At 48.1% G+C, this 23,661-nt stretch overlaps 1 protein-coding gene and 1 pseudogene across 2 annotated transcripts in view; both read left to right on the top strand.

The window, feature by feature from the left end:
- Positions 1–23,661, top strand: part of LOC147659505 (endoplasmic reticulum-Golgi intermediate compartment protein 2-like) — a 234,829-nt gene that overhangs the window by 7,426 nt on the left and 203,742 nt on the right. Inside the window, exon 2 of one of the 2 annotated variants that reach the window (XM_086951691.1) lies at positions 12,908–12,954. The exons of the other annotated variant lie outside the window; for it this stretch is intronic. Coding sequence (XP_086807817.1) covers positions 12,908–12,954 — 47 coding nt within the window. The remainder of the gene's footprint in view (positions 1–12,907; positions 12,955–23,661) is intronic. 2 annotated transcript variants of the gene reach the window in all.
- LOC147659506 (uncharacterized) lies at positions 14,648–21,012 on the top strand (annotated as a pseudogene).

Raw genomic sequence — 23,661 nt, 5'->3', positions numbered from 1 at the left:
TGGCCATGTCTGAACTGGGGTGGTGTGGAGTGCAAAAAAACGATGGATTTAGGCCCAGATCTCTGTACTGGGGTGAATGTATGACATTGTTCTGCATTCTGTCTGTGAGGAGGAGGAGCGGCAGGAGCACGAAGAGCAGGAACATCACCCGACTTCCTGGTTGCCACCAAATCGGAACCAGGAAGTGTGCATCGGCGCGCTAGAGGCCGACCAGCTGAAGGGGGAGGAGTCACGTCAACAAGTGGAAGCCGGGAGGAGGAAAGGCAGAGGTTTTGAACTGACGGTGTGCGGGGACGGAGAGCAGGTAGCGGAGCACCTGGCGGCGGAGGACCGAAGAGAGGAGAGCGTGTGGAGAAAGGCGGCGGAGGACCAAAGAGAAGAGAGCATGTGGAGAAAGGCAGCGGCGGAGGACCGAAGAGAAGAGAGCGTGCTGAGGAAGGCGGAGGACCGAAGAGGGGAGAGCGTGCTGAGAGCAAGGGAGACCAGCGTTCCAGACACTGCTTCCAAACCCGGTGGGCTGGAGGGAGAAGAAGCCACGGGTCCTACTGCTGTGGTCCGAGAGGCGGGCCGCAGCCCGAGGCAAGTGTGGTGGAAAGGGGCATTTTGGTGGGGTGTGTGGGGAGGGGGGAGATAAACGTTGGGGAGGCAGAAGGTCGGGCACGTCCGAGGTGAGCCTTGCACCCCCCCCCTTTTTTTGGTGACGGTAGCACAATACTGAAAGCTGAATAGAACATTAATCCCCGGTTGTTTTCTTTTCCCTGAGGCTGCGAGAAACCGGGAAACAACCCAGAGGCGCCAAGGATCAAGACCACCCCTTGAGGCTCCAAGACCCAAGAGCATCCCCACAGAAGAAGAGAACTTGACAGCCCTGATCTGTAGTGTGGTGCAACATTGGGCTTCATTTACAATAATAAAACCCTTAACAAGATCACTACTCTGGTCTCGTGCTCTGTACCCCACTAGCCCCTGACACTGTCCATCAATTGTTGTTTTTGCATTTGCTTCTCCTAATGGAGCACAGCTTCTACTACCGGGGTAGCACTTCAGTCAGAGTGCTGAGGCACCACACATATGCGTGACAATGCATTTCAGTGCGGTACTGCGGATTACCACACTGAAATGCGCTAGTGTCACGCCTGATGCGTGACACTTGGCAGGCATGTGTCTGCTGGGCCCTGGTTTAATCATGAGGGATGCCAGACCCACTCTCATTGCCTTGCTCGCCGGTTTGGATGACGGGAAGTAGCTCAGCAACCTGTGCACTTGTGTCCGAGATGTGTGAAGGAACCTGAAGAGACTCCGCATTTCATTTGTCTGAGCCAGATGAAAGCGATGCCATTTGCTACTAATACGGTCATTTTCAGCGCTTAGAAGCTTGAAGCGACTATTTGATTATCAATGTGGGACCCGCTTGTTTTATTTTGTGCACCCCTCCTTTGTCACGGGGCGTTTTTATAGCTAAAGCTGAACGTTGGTGTGTCTCATTGAGAACTGGCGAAGAAGGCCTGGCTCTGCCCCAATGCTAAGGAGAACTTACAGAGTGTGTATGCCCCCTGGTTTTAACCCGTCTCCTCAAGGAGAGACGTTGTAATTCCTTGACCGTGTTAACTGAATCATGGTGGCCAGCAGCAGCGGCGAGCCACACGTTTGGGTCACAGATGTCTTTGCTGAATGTCTGTCCGGGTCACGTTTAAAACAGCGTTACCTCTAGAGCAAGCCTTTGTTCTGTGCTTCAGCACACGCTTTGAAGATAAGATTCCCAAGATAAAAACGTTCACACTCACAACTTCACCTGGTGCCCCAGGGCTGTGTAATCTGGAGGGGCTGATTGGGAAGGTTTCCCATGTTCTTCTCTCTACGTGGCTCCAACTGACCCGATCTTCCTCCCAATTGCATATTCTGATGTCGAAACCGAACATGACTCACCCACACTCAAAAACAAGCATTTGCAATGCAATAGGTCTCGCATTTGTTAAAGTTAGAGCTGTTGGCTTTGAAAATGACAATGTTTTTTACTTTGTAAATTTTTTATCTGCAGTGGAGTCATTATATTTTCATTGTGCTATTGCCATTGGTATAAAAAAGTTAAAGTAAAAAACACTAATTTTTAACGCCAACAGCTCTAACTTTAACTAATGCAAGACATATGACTGTGTGAAGTGCCCACAATTTCTAAATAATGTATTACAACCTTTTGCAGTTATAAATCAAACAAGGAATTCCAACCCTACACGGTGAAGTGTACTACCTTTTTAGGCAAGTGCTTCAGCGCCCCTCGTGGGGTAGTAAACGCTATGTAAATGGTGCAAAACAATACAGCTGTGTTTTTTCACATCAAAATCATGAAATGCCTAGCAAAGCTGACCCTGGGAGGTGATGAAATAGGGAGGAAAGAAACACGCAGGTGACAGGCCGTTGAGTGGAAGGAGGAGTGAATCAGTCTTAGGGCAGGAGAAAAGGGGGTGAGGAAGACGCGAGTGAAATAAACAATTAAAGGGAAATTGAAAGATTGGTCAGTGAAAAGTGAGATTGTGCACGACAGGGGAGCTGACAACAATAATAAGCACACGCACGAGCATGTGCTCATATCACGCTCCAAAGAGCCCTTTCCATCCTGAACACAAACCAGAGCACAACGCACCTACCACTCTCACTGGAGCACCCTCAAAAGATAAAACATTCTAAAACCTCCTCCACAGAACACCCACTAGAGAGCACCCATGACAAATATTCTCCACTGAGCACCTGGAACAGAAAAGAGAGTGCCCTGAAAATGGCAGTCTCATCGGAGTACCTACAGAGGATCACCCACTCCAAACCAACCTCCAGAGAGTAGCCACCACCAAGTTTCCACAGAGCACCACCAGAGATCACGCCCCACTGAACACTTCCTACTGGAATACAAACAAAAGCACGCTACAGACACCACCTTCAACTGATCACCCTTGAAACACCACCTACTACAAAGCACCCTTCACAGAACACCCTTCAGAAAGGAGCCACCATAGAGCACCCTCAACCTCATTAGGGCTCACTCCAGACAGCACCCACCCGGTCAGCCTCCTTAGGGCCCACTCCTGAGAGCACCCAGCAAGTCAGCCTCCTTAGCGCCCACCACGAAGAGCACCCACCACGTCAGCCTCCTTAGGGCACACTCTGAAGAGCACACACCACGCTAGCCTCCTTGGGGCCCACTCCAAAGAGCACCCATCAGTGATGTTCTCACCAATTGCAGAGTACTTTCCACAGAACACCCTCCACCTAGAACACAACAGTTAGCACGCCGCAGCTAGTACTGGCCACAGTGTACCCTGAAAATATCACTGACTAAAAAGCAGCCTCCACAAGGCAGCCTCCATGGAACAACCACTGCTTAGCAATAAGCACAGAACTCCCTCCATGGTGAACCCTACAAAAAGCATCTTTCCACTCCGCCACAGAGCACCCTCCGCAGAGCACCCTAGAACTTCCCTGCAGAAGTTCCTCTCACCTCCCATGAAGCATCCGCCACACAATCCACCTGAGAACCTTCCAACCCAGCGATCACAACGACTACAAGCATGCGGTTCCCGAGCACCAGCCACGCAGACTGCAAGCTCCACAGAGCGCTGTGCGGAGTTCACACGCCAATAAACCTCCACACCCAGCAGATCAAACGAAAGGGGTGAGAGCATGCGCCACGGCGAGGAACACAATACAGAACAGTGTCCACAGGACAATCTCCTTACAGCTGCCTGCACAGGTCACCCGCCACAAAGACCTCTCCAGAGGGCACACTATGGAGAACACCTATCGCAGAGCACTCTCCTGGAAAACGTTCCACAGAGCACCATATTGTCGGGCCCTCATTTAGGGTCCCCTCCAGAGCTCCCAAGAGAGCACCCCACACAGCTACACGAGCAACCGGAAGTAGCAGAGAAGGGTGCCCGAGAACCCAGCACGGAGGAGTCAACAAGGAACACCTGCCAGAGACCAGCTATCACAGAGCACCCCACACAAAGCACACTTCACAGATCACCGGGCAGGCAGAAACCTGCTGAGAACACCTTGGAAAGAACACCTCATAAAAAGTACCCTCCTCTGAGACCAGCAATCACGGAGCGCTGTGCTGAGACCAGCGATCACAGAACACTCTCCACTTACCATAATACACAGAGCACCCTGCAGGCAGAACCCCGCTGAGCACACCCTATACAGAGCACTGCAGTTAAAGCCTCTATAAAAGTATGGTGTCACACGGCTCCAGCTGCAACTCTCCGGCCCCTCCCGTGCTAAAATTAAACCAGTGGTGCGCGCACCACAGAGGAGCGGGCAAGGGGAGCCTGTTGTCTGTGCCGCTCCTGCTGCGCGTAAAAGACAAAGACGTGCAGGGCGAGTGCTAGGGAAGTCACGATCGGATCAGCACCACGCGCCTCTCTGCAGTCTGCTCTGCATTCTACGAGGCGCGCGACGTGATCCGATCCTTTCCTGCCATGCTGTCGGCAGAAGCGGACGCGCCCAACGTTATCCCTATGGGGAAACGCTGCGCGCGGCCAGGTCTAGTCTCTTGTCTCCACACTGGTTTTTGGGCTGAGACGCCGACTATAGTTCTCGCTGCGAGAACGCGCTTAGCGCGCGTTCGTCGTAGCGAGACCTAAAAACAGGATCTGGTGAGAACCATTGATGAAAAGGTTACCAAGGCCGGCTCCAAGGTACAGGCAGCAGAGAACACTGTGTTAACTCTAAAGCTGGCAAAGGATGCCTTAGTGCGGCGAGGTGGGACAGAAAACAAGCATTTGCAATGCAATAGGTCTCGCATTTATGCGAGTTTAAGCTATTGGCATTGTAAATGACATTGATTTTTTTTTTGTTTTTCTCTTGTAAAACATAAATAAAAGGCATTGGAATTTAACCCCTTCCCTGCTGGCCCGATTCCGCCCCCGTGCGGTAAACAAACGAACAGGGGCGGGTCATGACGAACCCCAGCCGTCATCTGCACACGAGCACCGTAGTGCATGACGGCTGGGGTTCGTCACCAGCATGGAAGGGGTTAAAATGCCAATAGCTAAAAGTTTAGTTATTGTCATTGTTAATACCAATGCGTTTTATCTATGTTTTAAAAAAGAAACAAATAAAAGCCATTGTCATTTGCAATGTCAATAGTCAATAGCAAATGGCTTTTATTTATGTTTTACAAAAGGCAAAAAAAAAAACAATGTTGTTTACAATGTCAATAGCGCAAAATAATGTCCGTGCGAGACCTATTGCATTGTGAATGCTTGTTACAGTTTGTAAGCTGGTTCCTTGGTTCGGCCAGCTGAACACTTCCTCAGAAAACATGTAGTAATCTGTAGGCCACAATTTTAAAGAAATTCCATCCTTCTAATGTTGAGTCTGGTTTACGGTTCTCCAATGTCTAGTGCAATTGTTATCCCATAAACACACTATCAATTAACCAGGATTTATAAAACCCGACTTATCACTGGAGAGGCTATCAAGGCGCTTGATAGTAATGACAGCTCTCATTTATAGCGGTCAGAAATACAACATGTGTGTTATATTAAAAAGAAAAAAGGTTCATATCTGTTTGTCTTGCTATATATGACTTGACACAGTGTGTCTTTGTTCTTTGCGGAGGAGTTGTGAAATTCCAGTTGGACTCTGTTCTACCTCTAAGACTTGCTGCCAGCTTAGGAACATCCTGGACGAAGAGAATTATGATTGCCCAGGACGCAGCCTGGTCAGTACTGGAGGTAAAAATGGACCTCTCTGCTCCCGACAGGCTACTTCTTCACAGAATACGCTCTCATTCTATGTGCAGACACTGCTGCATGGTACTCTTCAGTGATTTAAAGGTGGAAGGATATGCTGGGGCTACCTTGACTTCAGCTCCAAAATAGTTATCAGAACCAAAGCTGCCTCCACTCTTCTCAAACACAGCTGCCTGTCCTTCTGAGGTCGGCATGCCACAGTGCTTGTTGGGAAATCTCAGACTCGCACCCTGCCAACAATATTGGCTAAGATACGCCCCTGATTATAATAGTTTGCTCTGAGATTCAGACCTTTTATACTTAACGCCCCTAGGACCAGCGGACATGTGATTTTAGGCTTTGAGCTTTAATATATATTGAAAATTACTACATTGGCACGTTTCACTTATGGCATGAAGTGTTATGCCAAAGGATTCAACAAAGTATGATTGGTGCTTCGGGACGGGCTGACTTCTTGCCTTCTGGTCGAATTCCCCATTGACTGTGCATACTTTGCCTACTTCTCGCGGCCCTCGCTTCGCGGGAGCCGCTCGAGCATACCAGACCATCACAGGACTCCTAACCACAGCGAGAGGAGCCTTGCAGCGACGCCTAACCCCTGCGGGACTGCGAGGACCAGCGGTCGTTGCGTCTGGAGACTCGCCACAGCTGGTCCTCTTCCCGCCCCCCTCCCGCTCGGATAAATCTGCGGAGGGCTCGTGTGCTGCGGGACGGGCTGACTTCTTGCCTGTTTGCCTTCTGGTCGAATTCCCCATTGACTGTGCATACTTTGCCTACTTCTCGCGGCCCCGCTTCGCGGGAGCCGCTCGAGCATACCGGACCATCACAGGACTCCTAACAACAGCGAGAGGAGCCTTGCAGCGACGCCTAACCCCTGCGGGACTGCGAGGACCAGCGGGCGTTGCGTCTGGAGACTCGCCACAGCTGGTCCTCTTCCCGCCCCCCTCCAGCTCGGATAAATCTGCGGAGGGCTCGGGTGCTGTGTGTGCTGCGAGACGGGCTGACTTCTTGCCTGCTTGCCTTCTGGTCGAATTCCCCATTGACTGTGCATACTTTGCCTACTTCTCGCGGCCCCCGCTTCGCGGGAGCCGCTCGAGCATACCGGACCATCACAGGACTCCTAACAACAGCGAGAGGAGCCTTGCAGCGACGCCTAACCCCTGCGGGACTGCGAGGACCAGCTGGCGTTGCGTCTGGAGACTCGCCACAGCTGGTCCTCTTCCCGCCCACCTCCCGTTATAAACAGACCGCGCCGGATGCGCAAGCGGGACGCGCGCGGGGCAAAGCGCGGAGCGAAGCCCGGGCAAAGGGCGGGCCGAAGCCCGGGCAAAGGGCGGGCCGTTTGAGGCCGTTTGAGGCCGTTTGAGGTCGTTTGAGGCCGTTTGAGGCCGTTCGAGGTCGTTTGAGGTCGTTTGAGGCCGTTTGAGGCCGTTTGAGGCCGTTTGAGGCCGTTTGAGGCCGTTTGAGGTCGTTTGAGGCCGTTTGAGGCCGTTTGAGGTCGTTTGAGGCCGTTTGAGGCCGTTTGAGGCCGTTTGAGGCCGTTTGAGGCCGTTCGAGGCCCGGAGAGACCGGGCCTGGGCAACTCCCCCTGGCCGGCCCAATACCATCGCCTCATTTTCAACGGACTTGGCCCACCGGGATTCCACGATGACCACCAGGGAAATGAGAAGCAAATCCGCACAGGCCGGAGTTGGAGTTCCCAAAGGTACTATTGATAATTATTTTGTTAAAGCTGGCTCACTGCTGATAGATGAAATCTCCGTGCTAGAACGACGTATCTCTCAAGAGATTGACTGGGTGAGGAGATCATCAATGGGGCCAATGGCTTAGGTTAAGACACCGGAAGAAAGGCTAGAACCTCACAGTACTACTCAGAAGGGTTTAGAGACAAACCAATCTGTCTTCAATCCGGACCTAACTATGGAGGGCTTAAAGGACCTAGAGGACATGAGCCTCATGACCTTACCAATGACTCGCATATCAACTGTTCCACCTCCAACCGCTAGTAAGGATCTGGCTACCCCTTGCATTACCGAGAATACCTCAGAACCACAGAGGGGGGCAAGGGAGGGAGCCATTCAAAAAAAAAAGAAAAAAAGGGGGCAAACCAAAGGCGGTAGCAAGCTAAAAACATCAGAGCCTAAACCTGTGGGTGTTGCTGGCACCCTTGGCGGCAACACTCCGGGGCAACCACCTATGAATATTAGGAACGCTCAAAAAACCGCCTCTCGACCTACAGATCCACCCTTCCACCAAGCTGATATTTCCATAGACTCCACAAATGAGGACATTACTCTTGCAGATATAGGCTCACTTATTAGGTCACTTTTAAGCCCCTTGGAAGCCCGACTGATAAAGATCGAAGCAAGGCTGGTCAATATCGAAAAATCAACAGTCCTGCTGGCAGACAGTCTTAAGTCAGAAACCAAGGGAACCAAAGTAGGGTCAGACAGTATGCCTAAAAAGAGTATAGATCACACAATCCCGATAAGAAAACTGGTCCACCCACCTCGCAAAATATAAAATCTAAACCCAACCAAAATAAGTCGATGCAAGCCCCTGCTAGTGCAAGTAAAACTATACCATCCACACAAATTCAATCACCCATACAAATTCAGACACCGACTCCTACGACTTTAAACACAACTAGCAAACCCACAGATAAGTCCAACCCCCCAGACAAAGTTAAGAGTGCTACGAGGCCCTTAGACAACATCCAGACTAACTCTCGGAAATCTAAACCCGTAAACTTACCACCGGAGGCGTCCCCCTACACAGTGATCTTGGTGGGGGTGCCTGAACTATCTCGCAACTCCATTGAGACGACAGCCTCGCTCAAAAACAAAGTTATCAACTGGTTGTCCAAATACAGACCCCTCCCGCAAGGAACAACTAGCGATGTACTCATGGTGAGACGCGTCGCTTGGGTGGGTAACCTGAGAAAGACAGTCAGGGGTGATTGCATCGTGGTCAGCTTTAGGGAGCCAAGGACAGCCTTGTACATTTGCAGCTGGGCCCCGGACGATCAAGGGAACTTAATCCAGGCTCTCCCCCTCTCGTTCTTCTACCCATCAAGTATCTATCTATCAGAAGATCCTAAATGGGGGCACCATCAGGAGTTATTGGGAGAGTGGTAAAGCAACAGTGCACGGAGGATGGAGCCTTATTACCGCAGGAACACGCACCCTGAATACCCACCGGTATACGGAGAGGGGGAGGGGTGGGAGTATAGCACCAGAAGGAGAGGGGGATGGGGTGGTAGACCGAGAGGAGTCCCTGGCCCACATAGATTGCATCACCCAGCCTACCTTCCAACTTCAAACAGGTACAGCACCCTGGAAATGGTTGATTGACTGGTTGATTCCAACATCAGGGTGGTGGACCACCCTGTTATAGCAAATCATGGCGAGGATAGATCTATCACCGGAGACCAACCCCGGTCACAAATACAATTAAAAACCACTCCTGACACACTTAACTATTACCAAGACCACGCTAGTCGCACAGTTGATGTAGGGGATAATATTATCAATTTAGAGTTTGGACAAGGAGAACTGCCACAAACTTTAATGGCAAATCCTATTCTTGCCCCCACAGAGAACAACCTGTCTGATACCGAGCTACCATCTCCAAGACCTGCTGCGCTTAACATAATTTCATGGAACGTAGCAGGTATTGGCAACAAAATCGAATGTCCCGACTGGCTGCCACTCATCAGCTCAAAAGGAATCTGCCTTTTTCAGGAAACCTGGGCAAGAGAGGAGTTCACGTGCCCAGGTTTTGAAGTTTTTTCAAAAAAAGCAAAATGGGAGGGAAAGGGACGTCTGTCAGGAGGGTTGGCAACTTTGATTGCCTCCCACCTGGGCTGTAAGGCTAGGTGTTTAGCCGAGGATTCTGAGGATATTTTACCCGTCCTCCTAGAATGGCCAAATCTGGTTAAGTTGTTGGTCATAAATGTTTACTCGAGACCCGTGCCAATATCAGGGGAATCGAAAACGATCGAGGATCTCTCAGCCTTCCTGAGCGATATCCCAAGGGATCTCCCACAGTTGGTAGCAGGAGACCTCAATTCCCACTACGAGCCACTCCCTGGTTTGCTGGATGGACCCTCCTTAGAGGAGGATGTTAGTTGCCTGATATCAGATACGGTGGCTCCCCCACCAAGAGCCTGGACACCCCTTGCATTACAGATAACAGCATTGACCCTTAATTATGGTCTAAGAGCATGCAATGGGCGTACAAAATCAGACAACCCCAGCAAATGTACTTTCAACAAACCAGGCAGCGAATCCAGACTAGATTATATTCTAGTCCAAATATCAAACTGAACGTGAATAATTGATTTTAGGGTACTGAGCAGAGAGGATAGCGACCACAACGCCCTTATACTTGAATACGCCATTCCTGGTATAGAGGACACGGGTTTGAAAAATGGAAATGCGACCACTGGGCTACTCTTAGAGAATAATAGGAGGAGAGTGAGGTGGGGGAAGCTGGCAACAAATGACGTAACACTATCTAGGCTTTACGCCAGAATTACTCCAGTACTTGAAAAGGCATTTGGTCTTGCCGATAAATTAGATCACCGAGGGAATATAGAATCATTGGGACAAACCCACAAAAAACTAATAAACACACTAGAGTTAGACCTATTCTCAAAAGCACCAGCCAAAACCAGTGTGTTAAACAAAAAATCCTGGTATAATGCCGCATGCCGGGAATCAAAACGAGAACTTTTATCTGTAATAAAGGCGCACGGATGCCGCGAGATAATACAAGGGAAAAGACTGGCCTATAGGACACTGCTGGTAAATGCCAAGGCCGAATGGGACCAAAAGCATTGGGAAGATCTATCTGAGGCATTAGCTAATAAAGATTCAAGTAAATTCTGGCGAGTGGTTAACCACGGGTCAGAGGATCTCCCCTCTGCTATTGAACCCAATATTGCTCCTGGCCTATGGCAGGAGCACTATCAATCCCAATACTCAATGGAGGGTATGCCCCAAACCAATCCTAATAGCATTCCTATGACTAGTCAGGTGGGTGAACCCTTCTTGCTAAAAGAAGTCCGCGCCGCAATTGCGGGGCTGGCAGGAGGTAAAGCACCGGGGTTGGACGGGGTCCCTGGAGACCTTTTTAAGCAGGAACCAGAGATATGGGCACCGTATCTACTGTTGATATTTAATGCAGTTCTTGGGGGTATGGAGGTTCCAGATACTTGGCTGGGCGCAGAGGTGGTCCCTATATTTAAAAAGGGATCCCCTCTGCTCCCAGCCAACTATCGCCCCATAAGCCTCATTGATGTCTCGCAAAAGCTATTTGGTAGATTAATACTGAATCGCTTGCAGAATTGGCTGGAGGAAACGGACATTCTCAGCCCGTACCAGGCTGGATTCAGGAGGGGTGTCTCCACAATTGACCAAGTATTTAGATTAAATCTCATAAATTGGAGGAGGGCACTTATCGAGGGCGGCACCCTATGCACGGTTCTTCGTGGACCTGCGTGCCGCCTTCGACTTAGTGCCAAGAGCAAAATTGTGGGAGGTAATGATAGAACTAGGCGTCCCGAAAGACATCCTTGCGATTTTGATTAAATTACATCATAACAATTTCGCAAGGGTCAGATGTGGGAGAAGTGGGAAACTGACTGAAAGCTTCCCCGTTCGCAGAGGGGTGAGGCAGGGTTGTGTGCTTGCACCTACCCTGTTCTGCCTCTTTGTGAACGTGGTAATCTCACACCTGACCGGGATTGCCAACACCGACGCCCCAAAACTGACTGGCAGCAGGGTGCCCGCCATTATGTTTGCGGACGACACCCTGCTGCTATCTAAAACTCCGATGGGCATACAGAGGGTGCTCGATGGATTCCAGGACTTCTGCACAGAAACGTGCCTCGAAATTAACCCCCAAAAAACAAAATTTATGATCCTAAATCCCAAGTTCCCAAAGCGTCCAAATCCCTTACTTGGTTCAGTGCGTCTGGAAAGGGTATACACCATATAGTATTTTGGGATAACGCTAAATCAAAACCTGACGTGGGGGGCCCACCAGATAAAAGTCAACATGAAGTTGGCTCAGAAGGCGGGGGGCATCATGAGAATTGCATCAAAGTCAACTTTCCGCCCTCTGTCCCCCGCTATCCAAATCTATAAAATGCAGGCTCGGGGTGGTGCTATCTACGGGGGGGGAGATGTGGGGTCACACGTCATCTTCTAACCTACAGGTGACAGAAAATAAATTTATAAGGCAGTTGACTGCCCTACCATCAAGTACTCCACTCCTGCCCCTGAGACTGGACTTGGCTCTGAGGCCAATCACAGAAGAACTAGGGCTAAAGCCCCTAACATTTTGGCGCCGCATTTGGAGCAGCCAGGACCTCACTTCTTATCGATCTGAGCTGCAGGAATACCTTGGCTAAATTACATCAAGACAACATGTGAGACTCTCGGAATACCAGAACTTTTGAAATTTGAAAGGAAAACCTAATACATGTGAGATCCTGGTATTATCAACCATGCAGTCTTTGAGGCTGCTCTGAGTGATGGCGTCATACAGATGTAAGATTTACATTTAGTAAAAGAGGGTGGACATACTTGATTGTAGCAGCCAGCTATCAATAATTTCAACTTGAAATATGTTTATATTCTGGAGAAATGTTCAACTGAAGTATATCCTGTTTAGTAATACAGAAAGTGGAAAAAGGGCACGCAGAAAATATAGAGTAAAGCTAATCAGTGAATTGAAATTAGACTGTTATGTGCAAAATATGACAGCAGTTTGACAGTCTTGCAACCAGACTGATGGCAAATCTGAAATTGGATGGCACTACCAAAAATGCTTCTCCTATAGAGTAGGGTTATATATTTAATCTGGTGATGTAATGACATCTGATGTAGTAGACCGGCTGAAGTAGTGTGGATAATGTATTTATTGGGCAATATTATGTAAAGGTTCTAGTGATTGTACATACATTTTACAGCCTTGTATTAAGCTCAACCCATGCTATTACCTTTTAGATTGTTTACTTAAGTTACACTGTTCATTGTTATGAGCTAATGTTTCAGCCCTCTTTTCCTTATAGAACTAATTTACAAATGTATTTAGGAGGTTGCTTACTGTTTTTGACCTAAGAACCTTTTTTTCTTTTTATCTTGCAGCAAATTAAGAATTAACATAGACATTACAGTTGCTATGAAGTGTCAGTGTAAGTTGAAAGTCATGTTATATTTTGATATTTTGCTCACAAACTGAGGCTTCTTATTGAAATGGTTGTTTTCTAAATGTCCATGTAGCTAGGTTTTAGGAAATAACCTTCATATGTATACTTTTGGACAGCAATAACCATACTGGTGGTTCAAGGATTTGAATAGAAAGGTAATGGCGGGGTTTTGGTCTCGATAGAGAAGGTTTAAGGTTGGTTATATTTAGGAAATGGAGTGGGAATGCACCAGTACAAAGAGTTCGAGGCATGTGGGCTGCTGAATTCATATATGTGCATAGATAGCCGCCTAGTGTTGGGTCCGGATGATTGCACATTGTTGTCCTGGAAGAGTCTTCGAAGTATCACGAGATAGGTGGCTCATCCCCTGGACTACAGTGCGCATGGGCATCGACTCCATCCCCAGATTGTTTTTTCTGCCATTGGGTTCCGATGCATATTTGTTAACTCCAGTTCGGAATCGATAAAAAACGTTCTTTTTGGCCAAAAGGCCTTTAGTTTATCGTCGGTATTGTCTTGCGATCGGTGCCCAGTTCTGTTCCAGCTCAGTTCCTGAGCCGGACATCCAGAGGAGCCGCGTGGCTTTTCAGCACTGAAGGCCCAGTCGACGCCAGAGGCCTAATCGACGAACCATCATGGAATGGAGCCCGTTCAAGAGATGTCCCGTGTGCAACTCGAAATATCCTCACATCGACGTCCACCCGGTGTGCAACAAGTGCCTGTCGCCGGATCACGATGAAGCCAGCTGTATGGCTTGTTCTCGTTTCCACTCCAATTAGACGATTCGACTTCGACGCGCAGCGCAGCGAGCAAGGAAGCCCAGCAGACGACACCTGACCCAGTAAACATCTTTGAGGACGATGAGGGTGCAGAGCGGGAGGTTCGAGAGAACCTGTCTGATCCCGCATCGGAGATCGACTCCAGCTACGACGCTGATATTGAGATGGTCGATACTGAAGACGTCGTCGACGAGGTAGGAGACGACGATGGGGCCTTTGGGGCCATGGAAGATAGCTCAAGCGAGGAGCTAGGCCCGAACACTGATACTGGGGCCGAGACACTTAATAAGGCTCAGGTCGAGGGATCGCCACATGGCCTTACTCAAGATCTTCCACTGGGTTCTACAGCCTCGCCTTCGGGCCCGGCTTCGGACACTTCTAAGGAGCTACGGGTTGCCAAATCGAAACCGAAAGAGAAAGCTTCGGTATCTACGCGACCAAAAGCACTAGAGGCGAAATCGAAACCGAAAGTGCGTATTGCTTTGGTCGGCTCGAAGTCCTCTGAACTATCGGCACCGACGAAGCATAAAGGTGTTATCGACCCGGTGAGGTCGCTAAAGGGTGTCGAGCCGAAGACTGGGACACCGAAAAAACTGGTCAAAGACGTCGACCCGAAAAAATCGGCGACAAAGACCGTCGACACAGACAAAGGACTCGGACCTCAGAAGGTTCTCGATCCTACGCGTCGACCAGACAAGGAACCCTTCGAGTCGACGCAGCCGTCCGCCTCCTTCTCGAAGCAGGTGTCGGAATCGCTGAAGCGAATTAAGGAAAAGGCTTCGGCTGTCGGACCAAAGGATACTCCACCACCAAAGCCTGCCAGTAAACCTCAAATATCGCCGGCGCCCATCCAGTTCACGCTGCTGCCGAAAGTGGTACCTAAGGCCTTCGCCCCTAAGATGGCCGTCGAAGCGTCCAAGAAGGTGCCCACGGTGGCGAAGCCCACAACTGCGGTACTGGTCACAAAGCATCGACAACCCTCGCTTGAAGAGCAAACGGAACAATTCATTGATGCCGACACGGGCAGACTTTCAATTTACAAACGAAAAATCGCCCTGGAGCAGCCTATGGAGTCATATAGAATCCCATTGAAAAAGAAGAAGGATTCTACTACAACACCCGTTCTTGTCGAACCTATATCTCCACGTGGCCAAGACACTGCTCCTGTTTCGCCCACTTACTCGGATGTTGAGACAGGGGAAGGTGACAATGAGGAGTACAGCTATCCTGTGGACACTGATCCAGAAGATCACAATGAACCCTGGGCGGACGCTGCTGACCCAGGGGATCCACACACTGCCCCGGACAGTCATGTGTATGCTGTAAAAACATCGCCTACTGAAGACTCGGCGGCGTTTAATGCACTTATTGAAAGGGCAGCCAGAAATCATGATGTCCAGCTCCATACTGACCCTATTGAAGTGGATTTTCTGTTTGACACCTTTTCCACCTCAGAGAGGACTGTCAAAACTCTGCCAATGCTAAAGGGTGTCTTAAAACATGCTGGAGACATATTTAAAGAGCCCACAAGGGCCAGGGTGATAAACCCCAGAATTGAAAAAAAGTACAAACCGGCGCCTGGGGACCCTACCTACATTAAGGGACAGTTGCTGTTGGACTCTCTGGTTGTTTCCAATGCCCGGAAGAGGGCGAACTCGCAAACAACGGGTGATGCTCCTCCCCCTGATAAAGAATCTAAAGTGCTAGAAGCATCAGGGAAAAGGGTGGCAGCTCAAGCGGCCAATATCTGGCGCATTTCAAACACTCAGGCACTCTTAGCCAGATATGACAGGGCCCATTACGATACACTTGAGACCCTGTTACAACACTTGCCAGATGAATATAAGGAGGCAGCAGAGATGCTCATACAGGAAGGAAAGCTCATATCAAATGCTTCCATCAAATGTGCTCTGGACGCAGCAGACACCGCGGCCAGAGCCATTAACACAAGTATCATGTTAAGGCGACATGCCTGGCTCAGAATCTCCGGGTTCAAGCCAGAGATACAGACCACCATACTAAATCAGCCTGTAAACCCTGATCATTTATTTGGCCCAGGGGTGGACACCACCTTGTAAAAAATCAAAAAGGACACTGAAACTGCAAAGTCTATGGGGGCTCTCCAGTCGCAGCAGTTCAGGGGTGGTTCTTTTCGTCGCTCAAGCAATAGAGGAGTTTCCAGAGGCCAGCTGACCCAGCAAACACAGTACAATAAAGGTGGCGCGCAAACCACATACACCAAACAACGTAGAGGTGGCTATCGTGGAAACAGCGCCAAGGGCAGAGGTCGTGGAAACAACAGCTCCAGATCCTCCGCCACTAACAAACAGTGACGCCTTGTCACTGCCCCCCGACCATACCACACCGGTCGGGGGGAGACTACAACGGTTCCTGCCGGTCTGGAAATCCATCACCACAGACAGGTGGGTCAGGAAGCTTATCCAGTACGGTTATTGTCTGGAGTTAACATCCACTCCACCCAACATGCCCCCAAGACACGTCCTATGTCCACAGAGCATTTGCAATTATTGCAGCAAGAGGTAGTCCTCATGCTGCAAAAAGGAGCAATCGAGCTTGTGCCTGTGGAAGAAAGAGGTACAGGAGTGTACTCGCTGTACTTCTTGATCCCAAAAAAGGACAGGTCCCTCAGACCCATACTGGACCTCAGACCCCTAAACCAGTACATTCTATCAGAGCACTTTCACATGCTAACATTGCAGCAGGTTCTACCGTTACTCAGTCAGGGAGATTTACTCGCAACATTGGATCTGAAGGATGCATATTTTCATACACCCATCACACAAAAAATACCTCAGGTTCACCATTCAGAATCAGCATTATCAATTCAAGGTTCTCCCTTTCGGAGTGACGACGGCACCCAGGGTGTTTACAAAGTGCCTGGTGACAGTGGCTGCACACTTACGGAGACAGAACGTTCACGTCTACCCTTATCTGGACGACTGGCTTATCCAAGCAAAGTCGGCCGAGCAGTGTGCCGCCCACATGTCCCACACCATTCACCTTCTTCACGATCTGGGATTCTCACTGAATTATCCAAAGTCTCACCTTCAGCCCGCCCACGTACGGCATTATCTGGGCGCAACAATAGATACTCTGGCAGCCAAAGCACAGCCAAATTCAGTGAGGATCAACAGCATTCAATTGCTGATACAAAAATTCAGACCGCAACACTCGCTTCCAGCACGAGTGTTCATGCAGTTGATAGGCATGATGGCCTCCTGCATCTTCATAGTCCCTCACGCGAGACTACACATGCGTCTGCTTCAGGAGTGCTTAGCACGTCAGTGGAATCAGGCTCACGGACAGTTGAAAGATCTAGTGTTGGTGACCGGTCGTGCATACAACTGCATTGGTGGAATCCACAAAACCTTTGCAAGGACCGACCGTTCCAAGAGCCTGTACCACAGATCATTCTGACAGCGGACACATCTCTCCAGGGATGGGGAGCTCATGTACTCCACTACACAGTGCAGGGACTATGGACAACGCAGCAAAAGAAGATTCACATCAACCTTCTAGAACTGATGGCTATCTTCATGGCGATGAAAGCATTCAAAGTACATCTGTGCAACAAGGTTGCGTTGATCCGGACGGACAACATGACGCCCATGTACTACATTCAGAAGCAGGGAGGTACACACTCTCCACAGTTGTCTCATCTTGCTCAGAGCATGTGGAAGTGGGCCATTCAGAGGAACATCTTCCTCATGGCGGAACACCTCCCAGGCAAGGACAATCAAATGGTGGACTTGCTCAGCAGGTACAGCCACCAAATGCACGAGTGGGAGATACATCCATCAGTACTCCACCCGTACTTCCAGCAGTGGGGTCATCCAGAGATAGACCTGTTCGCCACACAGGAAAACGCCAAATCTTTGCTGCCAGGTTTCCACACCCACAGTCGCAGGGCAATGCGATATGGATGAACTGGTCAGGGAGATTTGCGTACGCTTTTCCCCCAGCACCTCTAATACCGCTGGTGGCACGCAAGCTGAAGCAACACTCGATGACACTCATCCTGGTTGCTCCGACGTGGGCACGCCAACCATGGTACACCACGTTTCTAGAACTATCCGTGGTACTGCATCAAAGGCTGCACCTCACACCCAGGCTTTTGACGCAGAGCCATGGCGACATTCAGCATCCAGATCCGCAACAGCTCAACCTGGCAATCTGGCTCCTGAGGTCTTAGAATTTGGCTACCTCAACTTGCCTCCCGACTGTATGGATATCATAAGAGAGGCAAGGAAGCCCACCACCAGAGCATGCTATGCGGCAAAATGGAAGCGGTTTGTAATTTATTGTGCAAACCACAACATCAACCCACTAGACGCATCTACTCACAACATAATTTTTTATTTGTTACATCTATACAAATGCAATCTGGCCTATGCTTCCATTCGTATACATTTGTCCGCAATGGCAGCTTATCTACAAAACAGGCAACATCTCTCACTTTTCAGAGTGCATGCCATTAAAGCCTTTCTGGAAGGACTCAAACGAGTCATTCCTCCCCGGACCCCACCAGCTCCTGAATGGAACCTAAATGTGGTCCTCACCAGACTGATGGGTCCACCTTTTGAGCCTCTACACTCATGCGAGATTCAGTTCTTGACGTGGAAAGTGGCTTTCCTGATAGCGATCACATCGCTGCGACGCATTAGTGAACTCCAGGCACTAACTATCCAAGAGCCATTCATACAGATTCACTACAACAGGGTGGTGCTTCGCACTAACCCTAAGTTTCTTCCTAAAGTGGTTTCACAGTTCAATATCAATCAGACTATAAAACTGCCTGTGTTCTTCCAAAATCCTGAGTCAGTGGCGGAGAGAATGCTCCACACACTAGACATCAAGAGAGCTTTAATGTACTACATAGATAGGACCAAGGATTTTTGGAAAACAAAACAACTGTTTGTTGCCTTTTCGCCACAACACAAAGGCAACCCAATTTCCAAAGCAGGTATAGCCAGGTGGATCGTTAAGTGCATTCAAATTTGCTGTCAAAAAGCCAAGCGCACATTAACAGTTCCCCCACGGGCCCACTCCACGCGAAAGTTGGGGGCCTCCATGGCTTTCCTTGGAAATATTCCTTTAGAAGACATGTAGAGCAGCCACATGGTCTACCACACACACATTTACTAAACACTACTGTGTAGATGTGCACTCCAAACAGCAGGCAGCTGTAGGGCAGGCTGTTCTAAAAACACTTTTTCAAACTGCTGCAGCTGGCACAGGCGGCCGCCGCTAATAGAGGGACTGCTATGTATTCTATGCACAGATATGAATTCAGCAGCCCACATGCCTCGAACCGAATATGCTACTTACCAGTATGCATCTGTTCTTGGCATGTAGGGCTGCTGACATTCATATCGCCCTCCCTCCTCCCCGGCGCCTGTAGCGGCTGCAGCACTCAGAATTACTCTTAGCATGGTCATCACTCATGGTGTTACACTCCATCTTTGCCACAATGGCTAAAAACAATCTGGGGATGGAGTCGATGCCCATGCGCACTGTAGTCCAGGGGAGGAGCCACCTATCTCGTGATACTCCGAAGACTCTTCCAGGACAACAATGTGCAATCATCCGGACCCAACACTAGGCGGCGATCTATGCACAGATATGAATGTCAGCAGCCCTACATGCCAAGAACAGATGCATACTGGTAAGTAGCATATTCATTATGTTGTCTCCGACTGTTGTGTGGCATTTAGAGCTCCGAATTAATTTTCCAGATTCATGTCCTTATATAGGTCCAATTCACATTGCCCTTAGATAGGCATAGAAATCAATCCCTTATTTAGGCATAGCCCATGCTACCCAAATACAGGCATGGCTACTTCCACCCGTACCAAATGTCACAACGATTTCTTGGAAAATTAGCTTAAGAAGTTGGGGGAACTTCCCCTTGCCTGAATATTGATTTGTCCAAGAACTCATGTACTTTGCAAAGAACAACTATTCCTTAGGGGTTCTTTCCTGACGTTCATATGCCTGACTTTACTTCAAGCTATGGCATTCCTAAACACCTTCAAGGTATAAATATGCCTTCACTTGCTATGGCAAACTACAGTGGTTCGGAGCAGTTCGACTATCTACTTGCCCGACGCAGCTCGCTACAGCAAGTGCAGAAGGAAGCCGACTCTCCAGCTGACTCTCTGATCAAGAGCCTGCCATTCTCCTGCTGAGAATCCAGCTCCAGTGTTTCCAGGCTCCCCTTGCAGGGTGTTGGGAAATCGAGTCCCGAGACCGAGATACCAGACCTCCTTCATTCTAAACCAAGGTATGGAGCTGATTAGAACCTAGAGAAACCTTTGGTAGATTCTTTGCAAAGAAAAACTAAACCTATGCTACACAATACTTGCTTCTTCCTGCGTACCAGACTTAGGTTGGGTACATTGGGGTAGGCGTGCTTTAGAAGCATCAGTTGAGTACTTTTAGCCTGGATATTTATCTATGTATCTTTATATGGCTTATAAACCATACAATGCCTTTACAGTATTATTTTATAATACTATTCTGGCTGTACGCATTATACTTTGCAGTCTGCATAATGATTGTAGCAATTCACTTTTCTTGTTGAGAAACAAGACTGTTTGTAAACCATTTTATTGAAAACGCCCATCTCTCTATTTCTCTACAACTCTGTTGAAACTAAACATGCACGATTGACTGAGTGAAATACTTATCTATTGTTTCCGCGACTCTGAGAGATATATTTCTTATTCTTGGGAAACAAAGTTGTCATAATAATAATAATAAAAACATTTATAGAGCGCCTGGCTGCACAAAACTGTGTGTCCCCGCGCTAACTGCTTACAATTCATAAACTGAGGAGGATGAAACCTGAGGGAGTAAAGACAGCAATTATTTGGGGAATAAAAGAGTTTTCAATTTGGCCCTGAATAGTGTTTCGGAGGGTTCCATCCGAAGAGGAAGTGGAAGGGCGTTCCAATATTTAGTGGCCAAAAAACGGAAGGATTTACCTCCCATTTTGGCTCTCGTAATGCGAGGGAGTTTAAATTGCATCATTCCTGAAGATCTTAAGTCTCTTAACGGACAATGGATGGTCAGAAGACTTCTAAGGTAGGTGGGGCCTTTATAATGAGCTATATGATGGGCATAGCAGAGGCTTTTGAATCTAATTCTTTCCTTGACAGGAAGCCAATGTAGCTTGGTTAAGGCTGCTTTGGTAGATGTTCTTCTCGAGAGGCCTAACACCATTCGAGCCGCTGCATTTTGAATGCATTGTAGCTGGTGTAGGCCTTTTTGATTGAGACCCATCAGGAGAGCATTTCCGTAGTCCAGGTGGGGAGTTATGAGAGCATGGACTAATGCTTTTCTAGCTTTGATGGGAATAAGGTCGATAATTTTTCGAAGAACCTTTAGTGTGCCGAAGCATATTCCTGTAGTTTTATTAACTTGGGATTTGCCAGAAAAATCCGAGTCTAGCATGATCCCTAGGTTTCTTACCGATTTAACGGGACTGGGTAATTCTCCCAGTTCACTTGGCCACCATGCGTGAGACCATATGGAGGTTTCCTTCCCTACCACCAGTACCTCTGTCTTGTCGCCATTTAAACGGAGACAATTGTTGTCCATCCAGGTGGCTACAGCCGCCATACAGTTGGAAAAGTTGGCGGCATAGTCTTTGCTGTCCGGTGTTAGTTTGAACATTAATTGAGTATCGTCCGCGTATATGCAGTTGTCAGAAATGAATCCCTTCTTGTGAATTTGAGAGTTTCTAGTGACCTCTGAGCTAGCTGGCACTCACTATTAAGTTTAGTATATTCAATAGAGACCTAGTCGACCTCAGTCCTATGTCTAATCTATAGTATACATACTATTCCAATGCGCAGAGCCTATTGGGAATATAGGAACTACACTACATGGTACCCAACGTTTGGTAAGGCACTAATTTAACGCTTGATATTAAAGTAACTCAGTTGTGCTTTTCTCAGAGACCCCTTTTTCCGTAAAATACTCCAATAGACGTCTGGAGTGGGTAAATGGATAAAATATCCGCCATAGCTGAGTAGGACGATAATCCTATGTATTAGTTTTGGTTTTTTAATGTTGAAGGATACTGTGTTCGAAAATATTGTGCACCTTATCCTATTAGTTTCCTTGAAACCTGCTCTGCAAACTTTCATTAAACAAAATGGCATACGAAAATGCTGTACGAGCTCTTAATGCAACAGGCTTTTATGAAGCCGACGATGATGCTATAGGTATTCCAGAAAATTTCAGGAGAGCCATCACTATAGAACTTATAAGAAATGGCCTATCAGCAAGAGGTGGTAGGGTAGTTTTTGTGATAGAGGCACATGAATATCATCAGACAGAGGTATTCTATTCATGGGTAGTCTTCCCTGAAACAAATCCAATAACTAAATTGTTTCACTTCTACAAAGAAGATGAAGCTCCAACGGAATACATTCCCTTCGAGGATGTTGCAATTCCACTAACATACCAAGAGCATGCGCTCTGGTTTGAAGGTGCCCTAAATCATATAAATCACAAAACCAGGAACAACATGGCCGGTATTAGCCAGCTATACACCACATCCTGCCATTGAAGAAATGACGTCCTGAACCAGATTCAAAATGAATACGGGGCAAAGCCTGCTTTAAATCTAGGTATGAAATTACTGAAGGATTTCAAACAGGTCTCAACAATAATATTAGCTAATATTAAAGGTGAAGAAGCATCCGTGGCGATCCGCCAAAAGTTAAGAGAATTCGATGTAACTGAGCAACCTCAGGAACTAGCCAGAATAATTGAAAAATCCGATGAAGAACTAGCAAAAGACAGTTTGGGTGGTAAACCAGTGAAACCCCAACTGACTTCAATAAAGACCTTTTCAGGACTTTCAAACACTCCTGCTCCTCCTAAAAAAGAAGTGGGAGAACACTAAACAAACTTCAAAAGAGAAGCGTTCTCAATCCCGAGGTAGGTCTCCTCAAAAGGAGCCCTCTGAAAGGAGGTATAACCTCAGGAATAGGGATAATTTGAGAAACCCTGCTAGATATCAAGATACTGATACACGTTCCTCTCGTACCTTTCAGACTTCTTCACAGAAATCGGAAAGAAGAGGATGGTCAGAAGACAAGGAAGAACTTGTGAAGTCCAAAGACGATCAACATGTTCCAAAAAATAAGAAAACTCCATTCACCAAAAAGAAGGTAGCCGGTCTAAAAATCAGACCTGCTGAGGATCTTTAGGACACAACTCAAGAACGGGAAATGGGCTCAAGCGATTTTGGACAGCGCAGCAGTAGTCACCATAGCTCGCAAGAACTTGAAGGATCATCTGGAGACAGTGGACTTGAATGAGTACATCCAAGTTGAAACTGCAGACACCAGGGTTAGTGTCCCACATAAGTTATATGAGGTAACACTCCGGATGGAGGGGGACATAACTAGAAAAAGAAGAGCACTCATTTAGGAGAAGCTCTCTCAGGGTTATGACATCCTTCTAGCTGAACAAGACTCGCCACCTGAATCTGTCAGGGAGTGCCCACATGGCGAAAACATCATTATACCAGCTTTCTCCAACCCTATTCCAATTCATTTAAAATACACTTATGCCAGGAAATGGGCAGTCGCCCTGGCTCCTGCATTATATACAAATTATGTGGGATGGGAGGAGGATTTTCCTCACCATAAAATCCAGTTAAAAAATCAACCAACTGCACAAAAGCAGTATCCAGTTAAGCAAGAAGCTAAAAAACGAGTCAGGGAGATCTTAGATCAAATTGAATACCAAGGGGTGATTGAAACATGCACCTCGTCCATGAACAATCTTTTGTTTCCTGTCTCCAAACCAGACAATACATATCATCTAGTTTTGGATTACAGACATTTGAACTCTTGATGCAAAACTTTTGCAG

The sequence above is a fragment of the Lissotriton vulgaris genome, unplaced genomic scaffold (genome assembly GCF_964263255.1).
Source record: "Lissotriton vulgaris unplaced genomic scaffold, aLisVul1.2 SCAFFOLD_703, whole genome shotgun sequence".
NCBI classification, from domain to species: Eukaryota; Metazoa; Chordata; class Amphibia; order Caudata; family Salamandridae; genus Lissotriton; species Lissotriton vulgaris.
This window is presented reverse-complemented; position numbering and strand designations above follow the sequence as displayed.